The sequence below is a fragment of the Brachyhypopomus gauderio genome, chromosome 2 (assembly GCF_052324685.1).
Source record: "Brachyhypopomus gauderio isolate BG-103 chromosome 2, BGAUD_0.2, whole genome shotgun sequence".
Taxonomy (NCBI): Eukaryota; Metazoa; Chordata; class Actinopteri; order Gymnotiformes; family Hypopomidae; genus Brachyhypopomus; species Brachyhypopomus gauderio.
The window spans coordinates 13,496,302-13,515,487 of record NC_135212.1 but is presented as its reverse complement, the minus strand read 5'-3'; the positions used below and the strand labels follow the sequence as shown (position 1 = coordinate 13,515,487).

The 19,186-nt window shown below is 44.4% G+C and overlaps 2 protein-coding genes across 3 annotated transcripts in view; both read left to right on the top strand.

Moving 5' to 3' along the window:
- cyth3b (cytohesin 3b) overlaps positions 1 to 2,546 on the top strand; it is a 35,613-nt gene extending 33,067 nt beyond the window's left edge. For both annotated transcript variants that reach the window (XM_076987665.1, XM_076987674.1), the window contains exon 13: positions 950 to 2,546. In XM_076987665.1, the coding sequence (XP_076843780.1) occupies positions 950 to 1,022 (73 nt within the window). In that variant the 3' untranslated portion in view covers positions 1,023 to 2,546. The remainder of the gene's footprint in view (positions 1 to 949) is intronic.
- A 7,255-nt stretch (positions 2,547 to 9,801) lies between these two features.
- On the top strand, positions 9,802 to 18,877 carry cdr2l (cerebellar degeneration-related protein 2-like). The gene is made up of 5 exons (XM_076987632.1): positions 9,802 to 10,889; positions 14,704 to 14,816; positions 16,055 to 16,203; positions 17,307 to 17,471; positions 17,645 to 18,877. Exons 1-5 carry the CDS (start codon positions 10,811 to 10,813, stop codon positions 18,513 to 18,515), a joined length of 1,377 nt encoding a protein of 458 aa, XP_076843747.1. The 5' UTR covers positions 9,802 to 10,810; the 3' UTR covers positions 18,516 to 18,877.
- Positions 18,878 to 19,186: the final 309 nt, after the last annotated feature.

The following is a 19,186-nucleotide window of genomic DNA, read 5'->3' as shown; positions in this document are numbered from 1 at the left end:
TCAATGGCGAATAGCAAGCTTAGAGTAATTCAAAATAGTTTGATGGTGAGAGGAATTTGGGACAAGGCTGTTGCAAGCAGTAGTAATGGGAATCCTAGACAAGCCAACAGCTCTAGTGAGCCCCATAAAGCAGCAGACGCTTCTAGTAAAGGTAAAGCAGGTGAAGACACACAAAATGGCGTCCTGTTCACCGAGGTCATGACCTCCCGGCACCCGATTCTATCACCACATGTAATAAATGAGAACCATGGCCATGGCTGAAGAACAATCACAGGGTTTGGAGTGATGCGGTTTCCTTTCACACACATCGTCTCAGCACAGCGTATGATGAGGGGAAACACCACAGCACTCTCTCTCTTCCTCTTCTTCCCACCCCCTCATCCTCACAAACTGCAGGGTGTGAGCTCACAGCATCTCTCTCAAAGACATATAGGAAACAGAGTGAAGGTGCTGTCAGCTCTCGGTGGGCTGTGTGTTCATGCTTAACAGGATTGTTGTCTGTGAACACCAGAGCCCCTGTGCCATTGAAGGATTTCAGCCTGTTAGAGAGGTTTGAGGAGGAGGCTACAGCTGTGTGAATATAGTCATGTTTGCTCCGGGACCCACACACAGCGAGGTTTAGGCTACACATTGCAATTTGGGTTAGAACACAGTGCGTCTTAGATATGGTAAGACGTCTTGGGTTAGGACCCACACAGCAGGGGTCCTGCTCATATCATCGATGGTCACACTGGCCCTGAGAGGGATACCCGAAGAGGACGTTGGAAGGATTGGCTTTGGAAACCATGGAAACCAAACTAGGTCACCAAACAAATCCCTCCTTCCTATTTGATCCGTTTAAGGCAAAGGTTTGAAGATATGTTACATTTACATATAAAAGCCACCAGGGTCTCCCTGCCCCTGGTGAAAACGTCTCATTCATTTATACCCTGTTGGTTGGTTTCCTCAGGGCCAGCATCAGCAGGGATCCCTTCTACGACATGCTGGCCACCCGCAAACGCCGCATTGCCAACAAGAAGTGACACTGTCTTCTCCAGCAGGGCGGCGCTCTCCCCCACCCCCTGCAGCTGGAAGACATCTAGACCAGCTTCCACCATCACACATGGGATCTGCACCAAATGGAGCACCCACACCCCCCCCCCCCATATCTGCCCTCCTCCCCTTTGGTGTGTGTCCCCTTGTACTGGAGTCAGGGGGGGCAGCAGATCTCATCACACTTGCATGGATGTCAGTGGGTCTCACTTGTCAGAGCCCAATGAGATGTGAACTGGAGTTCTTCCACATCAGACCCACATCAGACCCAAGTCCCAGGGTAATCAGACATGAAGGCCAGCTGCATTGAAACTAACCTCATCAAATAAAACATGCCTCCAAATACACCAACATAATGAATATTAAATAAAAGCCAAATAGCTTTTTTATTATTAGACATGTTGGTGTTTATTTTTGCATTGAGCATTCTTGACCCAGACTATGATCTTACCATGGTGCTGATTACCACATCTCTGCCTGTGCCATTTGTTCAGATAAAACAGCAGAAAAAAACAATTGAAACAAAAACAAAACAGTCTGATATAAATGTTGGAATGCTATTTAAACACTACGTGCCAGTCTTGAGTCAGCTGGACTGATTTTTAAAAAAATGTTTGGACAGAGTAGTCGAGGAAATATATTCTGTGCATCCTTTTAAGTTCTGTTGTGAATCGGCAGGTACCAGTCATTTTAAGCTTTCTATTCAGTCCTTAGAACGGAAGGCTGATATGTGTCACAATTTTCAGGACTGCTGAACTGGGATCAGTTTGTACCATTGCAATTATGTATAATTGCATTTAACAGAGACGAGCGACAGATCGTATAGAAGATGGCATCTTCCGTGGATCGGTGTAGTCATGTGATTGGAATGAATTATTCTCTTCTGTTTTAGTTAGCTAAAAACTTGCTTTTTACATTTCCTTTACAAACCTAACTGAATATCTTTTTGTATTTATTTTCTTTGTGAACCTGTTATATTCTATCTGTATTTGTTGAAACTATAGACCTAAGTTATGTGTAAATAATGTAGAATGGCTGTCTTCTTTCTTGTGTATGTTTATTTTGATTCATTTTTTGTTTTGTTTGTTTTTGATATATGACTGCTGGTTCCATCACACCTCAGCTGTGAACTGGGGTTTGCTCACTGGTGGCCTTAAATGGTAACCCGACTATTGCAATCCTGTTGGGGTAAATTAATATCCAGAACACACTCTGATGACAGTGATGTAATTCAGAATTATTATTATTATCAATATTAATAACAATAATTATTATATTTTCATTGTTCTCTTGTGGTGACTATTGTTATTAATATTAATAATGATAATTATTATATTTTCATGTTTACCTGGTAGTGATTTATATGTAAAATAAGAGCTCTGTCCCAGGGTACAATAATATAATATTAATATCTTCAAACTGCCCTGTGAGGCTACACATTCATTTTTATATGTATGTAAAAGCTATTGGTCATATTGTACATCGCGTATAACATAAAGCTTTCATAAGCCTGACGTGCAGCCACATCTTTGTCACGTGCATGGTGATAAGTCATGTGATACAGAACCCCAGCCGTAATCCCACCACCCATGAAGCACTAGACTTCAGTACTAGATCTTGATGTCTTTATTAATGAACTGGAGCCCCCTAGTGGCAAAGTGATTTTTTGTTGTACATCATCAACTACCACTGTCTTACTTTCCAAAAACAAAAAACCCCAAAAAACTGTTAATATGTTTTATGGCTTGACAAAAAGGTCCATCACTAGTAAATGGCCAGGGAGGTAATGTTTTTAGTTGGTTTTCAAAAACCATTGACAATGTAAAACCACTACATTTACATGAGATTACATCCCATAGTATCTAGTAACACAGAAAACCAGACATCACCAGACATATCACCCCACACGGCTTACAGATTAAAATACATATAAATATGTATGCATTAGCTATTCAGTACAGTAAAATAACAAAACAGCTAATATTGATATGCTCTGCTGTGTCCGAGTTGGGGAAAAAAAAAAAATATATATATATATACACACACACACACACACACACACACACACACACACACACACACACACACATTACAAGAATGACTAGCTGTGACCAATCGGCTCTGCATGGAAGCTCCTGTCAAGCCTCATTGTGCAGTGAGAGGCATTGGCCAGAACACCAGAGGAGCTACTGGTGGATAAACCACACCAGAAGAGCCAATCACAAGCTACTGGTGGATCAACCACACCAGAGGAGCCAATCACAAGCTACTGGTGGATCAACCAGACACACGAGACTGCAGCACCAGGCAGACCGACATATGAACCCCCTGAGAGATCACCGAGAGTGGCTTTTGAAACCAGCTACAGAATGGAGCCTCAATTTGCCTCTCCATCAACCTCCTCTACATCCATGTCAAGCTACGAGACATGGATTCACTGATCCATCTCACCAGACTGGATACGTGTGCTTGGATGGCTGCAGTGAGAAGACTGAAGTACCAGAAGGCCACATAACAGATACGGAGGGCGGCTTCAAGTACCTTAACTTGAGCTGAAAATGATGGCCAAGGGAAAATATGGAAGGAATAAGGGGAGAGAGAGAGAGAGAGAGTGGTTGAGTGAGAGAGAGAAAGAGGGGGGGAGAGAGAGTGGGAGAGAGAGAGAGAGAGAGAGAGAGGCAGCTTGATGTCTGTATGTCCGAATACCTGGGGAGCTACTCACACAAGGAGGAGGAAGAGCTACTCTAGCTACTTCAGAGATGTCGCTAATCAGTTGGTCAGGGAGAACGTCAGCCAGACTGTGAGGTGCTCCTCCCCTCTGTGACATGACTCTCCCCAGGGGGGTCCGACACTGGCCATGCTCTTGACAAACTCGCTGTTACTCAACCCCTCGACGAACGGGGAAGAGCACGTCCTCGGATTCAAACTGTTCAGAGGAAGATGTCAGTCCGCCTCCTACTGTGAACTCGGAGGAAACAATAGACCACCAGGGTGGGGACGTCAGTCCGCCTCCGTGCGAGGACTCGGGGGAGACCGTGATGTACCGTGAGGGGGAGTTCTGTCCTCCTGGAAATGCTGAGGTACCAGGACATGGAGTTCAGCCCTCCCCCTTCGGGAATACTCACTGGGGGGGGGGGGGGGGGGGGGGTCTCTGCTAGTCCGCCCCCCCCCCCTCACCAGAAAGGGGCGGAGGAGGTGCGAGAGGGTGGTTACTGGCCAGAGGAGTCCCCCCTTTCCTCCAAAAGACACTGCCATGGGGAGCTGTGTCTCCATGGAGGAGATGGAGACAGAGGAGGAAGAGCGGCCCGACATGCGTCCCGAGGCTCCCCCGTGTCCCTCTTCCGGTCCCTGGGGCCAGTACACATACCCCAGTGGTACCCAGGAGTGATGCACATAATTATGTTATTTTATTATATTATGCCACACCCTCACACCACTCCCCCGTTCTCAATCACCCACTTATTAGCCACGTTTGTTTCTGGTCATCCCTCACCCTATTTAAGCCTCCAGTGTTGTGCAATAACGCTGACTAGCCTGTTCTGGGCATCTGAAAACCTGCCTGCAAATGACTTTCACCTATCTCTTAGATTTCTTAAGTGGCGCTGGTCCAATACTTTGTGCTTTGTATTGGAATACAACAGATCGTTTATAATTAGTTAGATTAAGTAGTTTGTTTGCATCAGTGTCATTGTTTTCTCTATTTGTTCACCACTGATGGAGACACAAGCCAGCCAATGTTCTTTTATAAGGTGACTTCTTAGATACACTCAGTGACGATCAGTGGATTGATGATGTATTTGTGGTACTAGAATCCAGGTTAGAACAAAACGTAGAGTAACGGTTCATTTTACATATAAAAATTATATTGTGTTCTGGGAAAAAATGAAACAAAACATGTTTAAACAAAAATGTAATTACGCAGTAGTACTTCATACAACTTGAACATGAACTTAAAATCATTTGATGTTTGTGGATAAATTCTTCAGGACCAATCTTATTGCAAGAAAATATTTTGTAAGTGTTAAAACTTGGTATCAAATCAAACGTAGACAAGCACGTTTCATTTAACTTAACTCAAATTTACAAAATAACCAAAGTAGAAGTAAATAATATACGTTAAAGGTTCCATATAGGTGTTCCTGAAATCTATAAATGTTGTCCCCATAGAAACCACTGTTACTGCACTACATTAACTACAACAGTCTGACCTGACAATTTATTGAGTTAATTATCTTTCCTTAAATATTTTTAGGAACATCTATGCATCTCTACGTGACTTTTTCCCTATTTTATTTGGTAACAAACTGGAATGTAGGTCAGATTATGGGGATAGGTGCACTTGAGTCCTGATGCAGCTCTTCATGGGCTGGATTAGGAGTTAGGCCAGAGATAAAGTTGAATCTGTGTAGGGCACAGATTCCCCAGGCGCAGACTAAAGAAATTCTACCATAGCTGGCTAACTAGATAGATAGATAGCTAGCTAGATCGATTGATCACTATAATCCTAGAGGGAAATTGACATATTGCAAGAAATCAACATATTGCAATAGAGGGCTTTTGAGGTTTAGGTCAGGCAATTTTGCTGGCCAATCAAGCACAGTGACACTGTGGTTATTAAACCAGGCAAGGGTACTTTTGGCAGTGTGGACAGGTGTAAAGTCCTGCTGGAAAATGAAATTTCCATCTCCAAAACGCTTGTCAGCAGTGGGAAGCATGAAGTGCTCTAAAAATGTCCTGGTAGATGGCTGCGCTGACTTTGGTCTTGATATAACACAGTGGACCTGCAGCAGTTGGGTTAGGTGTCAAGGGCACTTCAGTCTTGGCCTCAGGCCTGTGAATCAAACTCACAACCCTCTGGTCACAAGACAGGTTGCCTAACCACCAGACCATGACTGCCCAATCAATGTCCGTGTGTACACTCCAGCATTTTTCTGTAAGCTTCTTTCTTCTCCGAGTCTTACCTTCAGCTCCTTCTGCACACCCCTTCAATTGTTATTTGTCCTTCAGTCTGAAGGCCTGTTTCTTCCTATTAGGAAGTTCCTTCAGGTCTTTGGTAAACAGGGCTTGTTGTTAGGGAAGCAACACATCCATTTGACAGGAAGAATGGAGTCTGTGCAAAGGTTAATACAGTCTGTGGTACTATTAATGTCCTCTCCAACTGATTAATACAGCACTTCCTAGTCTGTGGTCTCAAAACAGACCTCCTCCGCCTCAGGTGACCTCCTTACTGTCTTCTTTGTCACAGGTTGTCTTAAGACCTGTTAATTGGTGACGAGCACCAGGTTATGATCCAATCGACCAAGTGGTGGTAAAGCTAATGACCTGTATGCATATTTAACATTTAACAGAAGGTCCAGTACTCTGTTCTCTCATTGCACAACTGCAGGATTTTTGGTAGTGTGGTATAAACGGAGACATGAATAAATCATCCAAAAGGGCCAGAAATGGTGCGTCTATTTCCGCCCTCACTATCTGGAAACCTGCGAGGGGAACATTAGTATCTGGGAGATCCACATGCAGCCATGTCTCTGAGAAGCAGAGCACACACTGCACTCCCTGTTTCCCCTCTGTGTCCCGATTAGTGCACCAAGTTCACGGGTGATCTCACGCTCCCCATAATGATGGAGGGAATGAACGGCTTTAATTGTCTTCTCTTTGCCTTCACTTGAACTCCAGCACTGCATCCCTGAATGGTCTGCCTATATCTTCAGGAAGAGGAATGTGTGAAGAGTGTGAAGTAGATGAATGGAGCTTGAGGAGATGCTCGCGTGTGTAGCTAAAGTGACCCCACCTTCTCTATCGTTCTCCATTCCAGTACACTGAAGATCAGACAAGTTGTAATAAGTGTGAGAAACTATGTGCCTAAGTTGCATAAAATGTACGCGAAAGAAATAAATATTACAGAAGCTATAAGTACAAAAACAAAAACCAAGAAAGATCACAAACAGCCAATCACAGATCTGCCCAGGGAAACACAGATGAGGGAAGAGTGGAAGCAGTATCAGAGACAGTACAGAGAGAAGAGAAGAAGAAAAGGGTGCTTACTGAAGTTTTGGACCTTACTCCTCTATCACTGAATTCAACAGCAGATGAGCAGCTTTTAATGGCCCTCCAGAGCCCATAGTGTATGTTGCTGATCATGACTGTGTGCAGCCAAGTTTAAAGAGACCACAGGCACCATCCACTCATGTGAGGGCAGTGCAGAAAAGTACCAGCAAACATAGAGCAGTGCTGAAGAAAAGAGAGAAGGTTCTAAGGTTAATACAAATAAGGAACGTGAGTGAAAGAATGAAGGCCAAATAGCTGCAACGGAAAGTTGATGAACTCAAAGCAAAGAAAAGAATGAAAGTGCATGTGAGAAACAAGGAGAGACAAAAATAAAATTGCAAAGGAGAAAAAGGAGAGGGTTGTCACCTTTCTCACAGATATGGATGTTTGGAATGTTCAAAATATCTCTTATGTACAATGGTTAAGTTTGCGTATTTGGTTTCAGAGTCATGGTACCTTCAGTGTTTCATGGTTTCGTTGTTGTGTTTTGTCTTGACTCTTACGTTTGTGACGACGCTGAAGTTGGTACCTTGTTCATAAAGCGTGTGTAACGTGGCCTTTTCTCTCTATTGCTGTTTACTTATTTATTTAACTGCTGCCACCACCTTGATAAGCCAGGAAGTTCTGGCTAGAAAGATCCGATTATGAAATTTAAGAACAAAAAGGACCAGAAAATTACTATAGAAATATGCAATTTATTTAAATCCTACAGTTCTAAAAAATCGTTACATATCCCACGGACATCTTACATAACTACCAGAGACTGCTGTTACACATATCATTTAAAGGATGGAAACTACACCATTTAATGACCACCACAAAATGACCCCACTGAAGATCAAACGTCCCACTTACACAACACTACAGTCACTTTAAATAGAACACACCGTTTACATATAAAATATCACACTGAAATATGACCTATCTTTATCTCAGCCCTAAATAGTTACGAGACTTGGGAGATGAGAACATCAAAGTTTCAGAAAAATAGCTTTTGCCAGACATTTTAAGAGAAGGGAACTGGTTAAGCAGCTGAGCACTCACAGGATATTTGGCTATAAGAAAGAACATTTAATATTGACTCAAACTAAAAAAAGGGTAAACTGTACTCGGTCTATTATCATAAGAAGTGAATCTCAACAGTTCTCAGTCCGCGTGCACGCCGCGCACTCAGCCAAAACAGCGCTCACGTGTCCCCCGCGTGACGCCCTCACGCTCGGGTCCAACCCCCCGGAACTCGCTCTCATACTCATGAGATCACTTCCCGTAAATGAGAAAAGCCCCTCCTGCCTAGAATACAAGTTCACGACGCGTGTTTGCGTGAGACAGATTAAACAAACGAGCATAGGAGCATACATTTAAGAGCTTACTGTTTCCCATACTGATTTTGTGAATGTAGAAAAAATATTAAAATATAACGAAAGCATTTCTGTTGTAAAATGGTTTTGTAAAAGTTGTATTTAGTCTACATTTCTAATGTAAGGGAAACATATTTTTAGAAAGACTCTTGATTTTAGTTTTGAAAACTAAAAACAGAGAAATGACACATGCTGTTCTAGAACACAAGTGAATCAGAAGAATAAATACCAGCTCAGGTTTTATGGTTTAATAACCACAGACTAGACACAGGATATTTTCAATAGGGAATAAGTATCTCTGTGTGAGGAGCAGTTGATATTGTCAAGGGTCATTGTGATCTCAAATCATATTATGCATGTGTACTGTACACCATCACATGGCCTATTGAGCAGTGGTCTGTAGGTGAATGAATTTAAAGGGCTGATTTCAGAGGCTTATTGAAGGCCTTATTGATGGTGGGTCAGAGAAATAACAAATGCATCATGAAGAACAGGTCGCTCCTTAAGAGAGGAACCTGATTTTAGACTGGCCCAATATCACATTATACCTCAAATCTAACTGGCAATATGGCATATTGAGCAGATGTGCAGCACAGATGAAATTGTTCAGGATGTGGATTTAGAGGCTTGTTGTACACCTGTAAGGCATCGGGCTAGACAAGTAACACATGCATCATACATAACTGGCTCCTATATATAAAAGAAACCTGATTTTAGCCTGACCTGACAAATTCCTGAAATCTAACTGGAAATGTGGCACACAGCTGTGGTGCCCACAGGTGAAACGATTCAGGGGCAATTTCACAGGCCTCCAAGGTGTTGGTCCAGGCAAATAACACATGCATCATACATAACCTGCTACTATATATATGGCCTGGCTCAACATCATTTTAACCCTCAAACCTACCTGGAAACATGGCACATATTCAACAAGTATATATATATATATATATATATATATATATATATATATATATATATATATATATATAAAATATGTGGATATTATGTTTGCATATTTGCACGTTTTACATTTCTATTTATTTCATAATATTTAGAATATCATACCTAAAGAATACGGTAACAATGAACCAAAGCCACTTGTTTTGAGTGTTTGTGGTATAAATGATGTATCATATGACATCGTCATACCAAACGCTGACCGCTCTCTAGAACAGGGGTAATCAATTAAATCTTTCCGCGGTCCATTTTTGGCAGATAGCTCAGACCTTAGGTCCGGGTTCGCGGTGGCGAACGAAAGTTGTTGAGCGGGGGGGGGGGGGGGGGGGGGGGGGGGGGGGGGGGCGAACGAAAGTTGTTGAGCGGGGGGGGGTTGAAAGTAACACTCAAATGGGTGGTGAATGTAACACTCGTCTGAAAATAAATTCTCCGTTTTAAAATATAGTCTCCCGTTAAAATTTTTTTGGCATTTGGGTCCGTATCCAGTTAATCAGGAATGTGATTGGGTCCGGACAGGACGGCGTTCGGGTCCAGATCCGGACCGCGGTCCGCCATTTGGTGATACCTGCTCTAGAAGATAGTATTGAGATAGATGCGGTCTGAAACCAGACGGCTTTCCTTCCGAGGAACGACATCTTAAACACGCGACTGTTTTCTCCTGCCAACAGACCAAAATAGTTGAACCCACGATCATTCCACAAAGAAGATCCTGATTGCTGGTCCTTCTCAAGCCCACTGGTATATCTGCGCCTTCAACGAGCTCATTGTGTTGGGTGCTCACTGCTGTGGGTGGAGGTGGAGCTGAAGCAGCCGGTCTGCCCAGTGTGAGAATCAGAGGAACTCAGCAGAACGGATGAGGAGATATCGGCGCTGAGCACAGGAGTGGGAGTGGGGGGTGAATTTACAACAAAACTAGATGCCAACTATGTCAAAAAATATTTAGCTGCATAATTTGGGTTTTTTGCAGGGCTACATGCGTTTAACTGAACCAGTTTAGTGAACGCCGGAGAAGCTCTAGCTCGTTGTAGCTTTCCCCTGTAAACACGTCGGGAATAGTGAAGCCAGTCTGGAGCTTGTAGGACATTTATGTGGAACTGTAGTGGGAACGTTTGGTGTACATCACCCCGCATCCTAAGAGCAGCTCGGAGCCTCGTGTGTTGTTGTGCCATCGCTTCTACTTATCGAAGCTCTGCAGGATGTCTGAAGATTTGAGCGCCCTTTAAAAAGCCGAAAACAGATCTGAGTAAAGGTTTGAATTTAGGAGGACTGATACGTCTCCAGATCTGAGGAAAGGGTTGAGTTCAGGAGGACGGACTCGTCTCCAGATCTGAGTTCAGGAGGACGGACACGTCTCCTCTTCCGGGCGCCACACACTCACTGCGCCTGCGAGCTGCTCCTCCGTGAAGTGACCGATGCTCCGCGCTCGCAGGATGGAGGAGTTCATCACAGAGGAAGAGGAACCATGGTACGACCAGCGAGACCTGGAGCAGGGTGAGTATCTGCAGAACATCCACACTTCACGACTGCAACAGGATTCATGCTTGTCTTGTTTCTTGGCGTTTGTTTGGCACCGATGAACGTCCCGTGTAATGAGAAGAAGGGTCTGGATTCAGAGGCCCTCACAAAAGCTCCTCAGAGAGCATCAGAGATGACAGCAGCTGCAGATGTGCTGACTAGGGATGTGAAGCCGAGAGATTAAAATATGCGTAGGATATTGCAATTTTACACATGTCATCTCGACTGTGAAAATGATCAATATTGCGACGGAAACGGCATCTTTGAGAGTCCATCTGATGATACTTCAAGGGTTAAATGTGAATATGGGCTTCACGGCCCGGACTGCATATGCAAACGTTGAAGTCGGCACTTAATATAAACTAGAATGTAATCCACTTATATTCGCGTTATTGACCAAATACCGGACGCTTAGTACATTTTACGGTGTTTTTTTCCTTTGCGTTCTTTGTTCTTCATGTCAGCGGGAGGTTCACTCCTCCTCATCGGGTCCCTAATAAACACATTACTTCCATTATGTCAGTGTGGTCAGGAATTAACGCGCAAACGAGACCCCCGCGTGCGAGCGTGCGAGCGAGCGCGCGTGCTTGAATGATGTCATTGCCCTTTGTCCGCCCTCCGCCTGCCCTGCTGCTCGTTTAGTGCTAACAGGACATCTGGGTACTGTGGCGGGGCTCGTGTAGCTGAGCATGGGAACATTTTGGTTGTCTCAAGGTCTAATTTGACACCAGTGGGAACATTGCACACATAGATGTGTTCACCTAATAGCGTGTACACTTCTTTAAGAAGACTAGATGAGTTTGAACCCATACAATACAAAAGGAATGTTTGGGGGGGAACTGTTTCTGGCTTTTACGTGCCTTGGGATTTTGTTCAGATTCCTGGCTCCAGAAGGCAGAGGAGAGAGAGAAGAGTCCAATTACACACAGCTGTGTGGACAGTGCAAAGTGATGAGAATTCAAAATGTTCCCCAAGTCATTTTCAGTTTTCTGCTTCTGTGCAATATGGCCACACACTTGGTAGTGTGTGTTTCTGTCTTTAACTTCTGTGCATCTGGCAGGGTGTGTTTCTGTGTTTGTTTGAGTTGGATTGTCCTTGACTGAATATGCATGCATGTCTTGTCATTTTCAGATTGCTTCAGATTTATTTTTTGATCAATTATTTAATTAATTGTTTTGTTAATTAAATAACCAATTATTTAAATAAATAAGTAAATATTTAAATAATATTGGTTTTGTGAGAGCCTAAAATTACATAGGTAAAAAAAAGGATCAGGTTTGTCGTACAGGCAGCAGGATATCTGGGTTTGAGCTCAGCTGGTGTTTCTGGGTGGGTGTTGGACGGCCTTCACCAGCCCTGAAGCCTGATCTAACAGAGCAAGCAGCTTCACTGAGCATCAGCAGAACTCGGGGAAGGGCAGAAAAGTGCCCTCTTCATCTCCTGCATTATTCAGGATTTGATTAAAGCTTGGGTGATGTGATTAGTGACTGACGGGAATTAGAGCAGGAGGGATTGCTTCCGGGTTTGGGGTGGATGTGCTCCATCACACGGTGGTGGTACAGGATGACACCACTACACCCCTCTCATGACGCCGGTGTTATCGATGTAGGGATATGGCGTGGAAGTGCATACAAATCCCAGCTGCAGTTGAATTAAGATCCTGTGTTCTATCTGCCTTCAGAAAATCAGTCCCAGACTCTGGAGTACCAGGTCCTATTATTAGTTCATGTCCTATTTCACATTCTGCTGCGATGAAGCCTTCATGAATATGACTTGCTTCCCTGAGTGTGCTGCCCGTTAGCACATCATGATATCTGCTGATGCTTTGCAGTTATTGTTGGGCATGTGGGCACAGTTTGGTTGAGATGCTCCCCCTGGCTGCGCATAGATACTCAGTGAATTAATGTGTGTATTGTGTATTATGTTCCATGTGGTGTTTCAGCTACTGAACAGCACCAGGATTCCTCTCTCATCTGGGCCCCAGTTCTTGCTCTCACTATAATGCCGTCTCCTTAATCTGCCATTGTGAGGAATTTCGGAAGTGGGCTGAACAAATGAGTTGTGTCACTGTCTGACCTCAGTGAGGGGGGGTATGAGTGGATATAACAACAGTTTCTGCCTTATGGGTAATGAGTCCTCCCTGCTCAGTAAGACCTGCCCCTGTGGCTCTCATTATCTTTTGTTCCAGTCTAGATACCCCAGGGGTTAAATACACACATACAGAGAGAGCAGTGTCACTGTAGCGCTCACATACATGATTTATGTGTGAACTGGTGTGTGTGGTCCCATGTTCCTGTATGTCTGAGTTATTGCGCGTGCCATCTATTTCCTGATAAATTGCTGCATTCACACCTGTGCAATGCAGGTCAATGTTTCTGACCCTGCAAAATCTTCCTTTTACTCGGTCCCTCCCACCAAGTGGCTGGCTTTGTGTGGGTGCTAGCATGTTAGCACAAGCGCGTTCCTCTCTGTGGTGTGTGTGTGTTTCCTGACATGCAATGCAGCATTGGGAGGATCAGTATCTTCATGCTGGTGTGTCTCCACCGACTGAGAAGGTGGTGCACAGATATCTACAAAAGGGTCAGAGATGTGTCATCATAACACTCATCGTATACCCATGCAGTCTATTAAGACCACACTACACTGGTCCATGAAGAGTGTGTGGGTTGGGATTTAAGTGTTACTGGAAATAGACTGAGAGATGTGAGATACTCTGTACTGAGACAGTGTTTTAAAAATCTCACATTTCAGCATTTGTGTTTTATTGCCTGGTTTCTTTTGCAGACCACGTGCAGCACCTGACTGTACTGTCTCTTCCTTTGGTGTGATTCCTTTTAGTCTCTTTTTTTTATCTTGACTTGGTTAATCTCGGTGCACCTCATGTTAAATGGTGTAAAATTAAAGATTAAATACTATTTCAGTGGGTTGATATAATTGATTCTGCTTAATTCTCTTCAGTTTCTACAGAAACATCTGCCACTCATTTCAGTGACAGACTTCTGTCTCTTACGCGCTCCACTGAGAGACTCAGGAAGTCTTTTGTTCCTCGTGCAATCAGACTTTATAATGCAAGCAGGTAGATAAAGTGGCCATGTGTGTTCAAACATGGAGCAACTTGGTGCACTACAGGCGGACTATGAATCATTTGTGTCTAATTAATGTTAATATTCTACACCTATTTCATGTGTGCAATCTAAATGTGCAATATTTCTATTGTGTGTAATGTTTTTGCTGCTGAATGCTACTGAGAACTTAATTTCCTTCGGGATTAATAAAGTACCTATCCTATCCTATCCATTTAGTGGAATGAAAGTAAGACACAATACCAAGTACCAAGCACACTGTGCACTAACAAATTGGGACCAAAATGCTAAAACCAGTTAATTGTTTGCAGTAGTGTAACTGTACTCATTAAGCCCATGCCAGACGTTTGACTTATTTCATGAAATACCTTTATTTTGTATTCTAAAATTCTAAAATACTTAAACTAATGAAAACATTTTCAAATAAGAGATTATTCTTGTATTTTCCCAACAGTCAGGTCAATATCTATGAAAAATACATGAAAACAGATTTTGGTGGGCTTAATGGTACAATTACCCCAAATGGAAGTTGTTGTCATTCAGGAGACCCAATAGCACAAACTCACCCCCACCCCACACAAGTATTTTTGGGAGAAGTGTTACTTCTGTGAACTAACTGAACGGCCATTTGTAGTGTCTCCCCGTTCCCATCTGCCATGTTCCATCTGCCCGTCTTCATCTCTCTGTCTGTGTGTGTTTGTGTGCAGACCTGCACTTGGCTGCCGAGCTGGGGAAGACCCTGCTGGAGAGGAACAAAGAACTGGAGGACTCGCTTCAGCAGATGTACATCAACAATGAGGAGCAGGTCCAGGAGATCGAGGTACCGGCCCCATTCTCTCCCCGATGGTCCTACAGTGTCGGGCCTTTGGTGTTAGTGTGCAGTGGGGAGGTCGTGGTGGTGAATGTGTTTGTGGGAGGCAGCTTGCCTGGCACTGTGTCAGATCCACTAGTCACTGCAGCACAAAGATGGCACACAGGAGAACAATGTGGTAAACTGAGGACACGTTTACTCACGTGAGCATGGCTTCTGTTCTGCGTAGAGTTGACAGGTACTGAAACAATGTAGTTGTTTTACATTTAGAGTAAGGCAAAAAAGAAATAAACTCTATCTAAATGCAGTACGGTTAGCCTTACTAGTGTGCATCAGACCATCTCATTGTGTAAACTTTGCCTGTCATTCAGAAAATGTAAATAAAATGGACTGTGTATATGCTTGTGTAAGTGTGTGTGTCTATGTCCAAGAGAACAATTATGTGGTAAAGGCTACATTTGTCACATGTTTATGAAACAGTGTGCATATGAAAGTCATGTCTTGTAATTGGCTGTTGTGTTGATATTAATAAGACACAGTAGGTAATGAGTGATATCCAATGAATTTAATTCAGTGGTTACATTTTGGATTAAGGCAGCAGGCTTTTGCATTTATCTATAATAAATTTTCCAGTGAAACTGCTTGAGGAAGAAACCTGGTGTTTATAACCACAAGAAGTGCTCTGCGTTTTCCTTCATTAACCTGAACGCTGTCCAGTGTCCTAGCAGACAGTGATGGGGAAGTAGGATGAGTGGATTCAGTAGTGGGAAAACTGATTAATAATCCATTATCAAAAAGATTACGGTAAATTGGCATACAGTATCATATGGCATTTATTGACTGGGTTGTTTAGTGAGCACTCCCCAGAACAAAGCAGGACGCTATCAGGTGGTAAAAGGTGGAACTTGCACCATTTCCATCCTCGCGCTAGAAGACAGCTGCTGAGTTCCTGTGTTGACTCATGTAGAGGCAACGAAAGTACTTGAAACGTGTGCTCCTTGTATTTATGTATAAGTGGAGAGTGTGCTCATCACGTGTGCCTTGTGTGGAGTTACGTAGAGGGATGGAGTGAGTGTTTATCACGTGTGCTGTGTATGGAGTTACGTAGAGGGATGAAGTGAGTGTTTATCACGTGTGCCTTGTGTGGAGTTACGTAGAGGGATGGAGTGAGTGTTTATCACGTGTGCCATGTGTGGAGTTACGTAGAGGGATGGAGTGAGTGTTTATCACGTGTGCTGTGTGTTCAGTACCTGTCCAAGCAGTTGGAGATGCTGCGTGAGATGAATGAGCAGCATGCTAAAGTGTACGAACAGCTGGACGTGACTGCACGTGAGCTGGAGATCACCAATGAGAAGCTGGTGTTGGAGAGCAAGGCCTCGCAGCAGAAGATAGACAGGTGAGACACTCTTACTGTCACACACACACCAGTCATTTAGTCTGCCAAGTCCTGAATCAGTTTGTGCTTGTCGGGCTAAACCTTGTATGTGCTTCATTAGTGCGAATGGCACATTCAGGCAGAACATCAGAGTGTGTGATGTCCTCCCAGGACCAGCAGAGCTCTGATTGGACACAGGCTACTTAGCAGTGGGATCACTGGCATGACGACGTCTGGCACAAAAATGTCTGCCCATTAACTTTAAAATGTACTCCCAGATATGGTGTAAAGGTGAAGGGGTGTTGAAACATTTGGTGTTTAAAAAGATTTGACATTATGTACGTAATACTGGTCAATTAAAATATGGCTGTTTCAGGACATCTCCAAGAAACTTTAGTCTCAGTTTTACCATCTAGACCACACACATACTTGATAATTTCAGCTGTAATTATAAATGACTGCTTAACAGAAGCTGCACATTTGCAGATTTGCATTAGCAAATAAACTTTCTTTGGGTTTTGAATAGTCCTCAACAGGCTTGGTATTTCCCCAAGTCAGACAAAATTATTGTATGTGAACACTTCCTAAACATTTTAAACATTATAATATGGTCTCTGTAAAGAGTAGCTCTCAAACTACTTGAATACATACACCAAGATTTATGCAATGTTTACATTTCACATCTATATTCATGTAGATATTTAGATGCATGAAGAGATGACACGAGTCTTTCAGTATGGTGACGGTGGAGAAAAGGAGTCAGGTGTGGCACTTCTGTGCAGTTCACCTGTGTGAGGAATAGGAATTCGCTCAGAAGTCTAAATGCTCCACATGTTCACTTGATCTTTCAAAAGTCAGTAATTAGGTGTCTGAATATTAAAAGCTGAAGTGTGTGTACATTCAAAAACTAAAGGATATAAACATTTGAACATGTTTATAATCTGTTTTGGAGAATCGCGGCTGTGAAAACTGAGCAAGAAATGTAAATTTCCAAAATATGTATTTCTGTATGTTGTTGCTCATGTTAGATGCACCTTTTTCTGGGCCATCAGTTTAACCACGACCCAAACATTGATCCACACATCAGCATGCGTTCAACGGGGTGTGTGTGTGCACGCTTGCAGGCTGACGGGCACCATGGAGACGCTACAGGGGCAGGTGGACTCACTCACGGCTCGCGTGGAGGAGCTGAGGACTCTCGAAGAGCTTCGGGTTCATCGGGAGAAGAAAGAGAGACGGAAGACTGTGCACTCCTTCCCCTGTCTTAAAGAGCTGTGCACCGCACCCAGGTACCAACTCACCCATCACCATGAAATTATGAGCTCTACTTGGTATGGCTGCATGAAGTGGCCTGAAGTGGCTACTGTTGGGACAGTCTATCCTGACATTATAGAAAATATATTTTTTGTATGTGGATTGTCTTAAAGCAAAGTGAGAATGTGAACTAACTGTCCTGTCCCAGTTACGAGGACGGGTTCATGGTGTCGGACCCGAGCAGCGGCGACCTGCAGCGTCGTCGGCCGGCGGACGAGGAGAACGAACACCTGCGTGCGATGGTGGCGTCCCTGCGTGCGGCCGCGGTGGCCGAGCGCGGCCGGCGGGAGAACGCGGAGCGGGAGTGTGCTGCCGTGCTGCAGGAGTTTGAGCGTCTGGAGCAGCGTCTGCTGGGCGCCGAGGGCTGTCAGCGCCGCGTCAGCGAGCTGGAGGCGGAGCTACAGGAGCTACAGCAGCTGCGCCGCTCCCGTGCGCGCCTGCTGACCAGCGAGGACGGCCTGGAGCAGACGCTGCTCAACAGCGCTCCCGAGACGGACACGCCCGAGGACGCGGCCGTGTCCCCGCAGGACGAGCCCCCCGTGCGCAAGAGCTGCAGCGACACGGCGCTGGACGTCATCTCGGCGGTGGACGCGTCCGGCAGGCGTAAGGGCAGCTACGCGCTGCACGCCAACGGCGTGCGCAGACGGGGCATGTCCATCCTGCGGGAGGTGGACGAGCAGTACCACGCGCTGTTGGAGAAGTACGAGGAGCTGCTGGGGAGGTGCCGGCGTCACGAGGAGGGCCTCCGCCACGCCGAGGTGCAGACCTCGCGCCCCGTGTCCCGGGACCCCTCCATGAAGGAGTGCAGAGCGGCCGAGCCCCAGCGGCCGGCCAGCCCGCCCCATACGCCGTCCACGCCCGAAGCCATGGAGGGAATCAGCAGACAGGTGGAGGCTGTGGACAAGCGTCTGGGGCAGAACACACCCGAATACAAGGCACTGTTCAAAGAGATCTTCTCCCGCCTGCAGAAGACCAAGACCGACATCAACTCCACCAAGGGGAGGAAAAGTGGGAAATAAAGTTCCTAGACTGCTCTCTCCATCTACCCGATATAGTCTCGTTAATTAAAAACGCAGAAAGATGGGTGTGAGAGGATTGCTTTACACTAGTGCATAGCTTAATAAAAGGCAGAACGTTAGGGGTTCCAGCCTGACGAGCTAAACCTCAAGAGCACGGACGAGGTTTTAGATCAAGTTTAGCGGAGTTTAGGGTCACTAATATTCACCATTTGTTTTCTTGGAATGTAACTGACTGGTAGGGGCGTAATACTCCACTAAAGTGTTGGACACTTCCCTCTAATTCACGCAGAAGCATCACGGTGTATAACCACAACCTCCGTTCTGTAATCATTTCTTTCCAATATTAAAAAATGCTTTGCTTATGAAGGGAGATTTTATACATTTATTACTGCGAATGGATGTACGTATGAATGAACAGATACCACCATGGTCTTGTCTGACAAACACAATAAAAATTTAATGAATTTAAGAAAAACTGCAAAGAAACAAATTCCATTCTGAACACTTTTAATGTTGACACAGATGAACAGTAATCTCCAACTTCCACAGTGATTCTTCACAGAGAGGCCCAAATCAAATGAAGCAAAAAAATAAAACCCCATCCGACATTGGAGGCAACGCTGTGAACGGGGGAGAAACAGAGACCGGAGTGAACAGAGCAGAGTGATGTT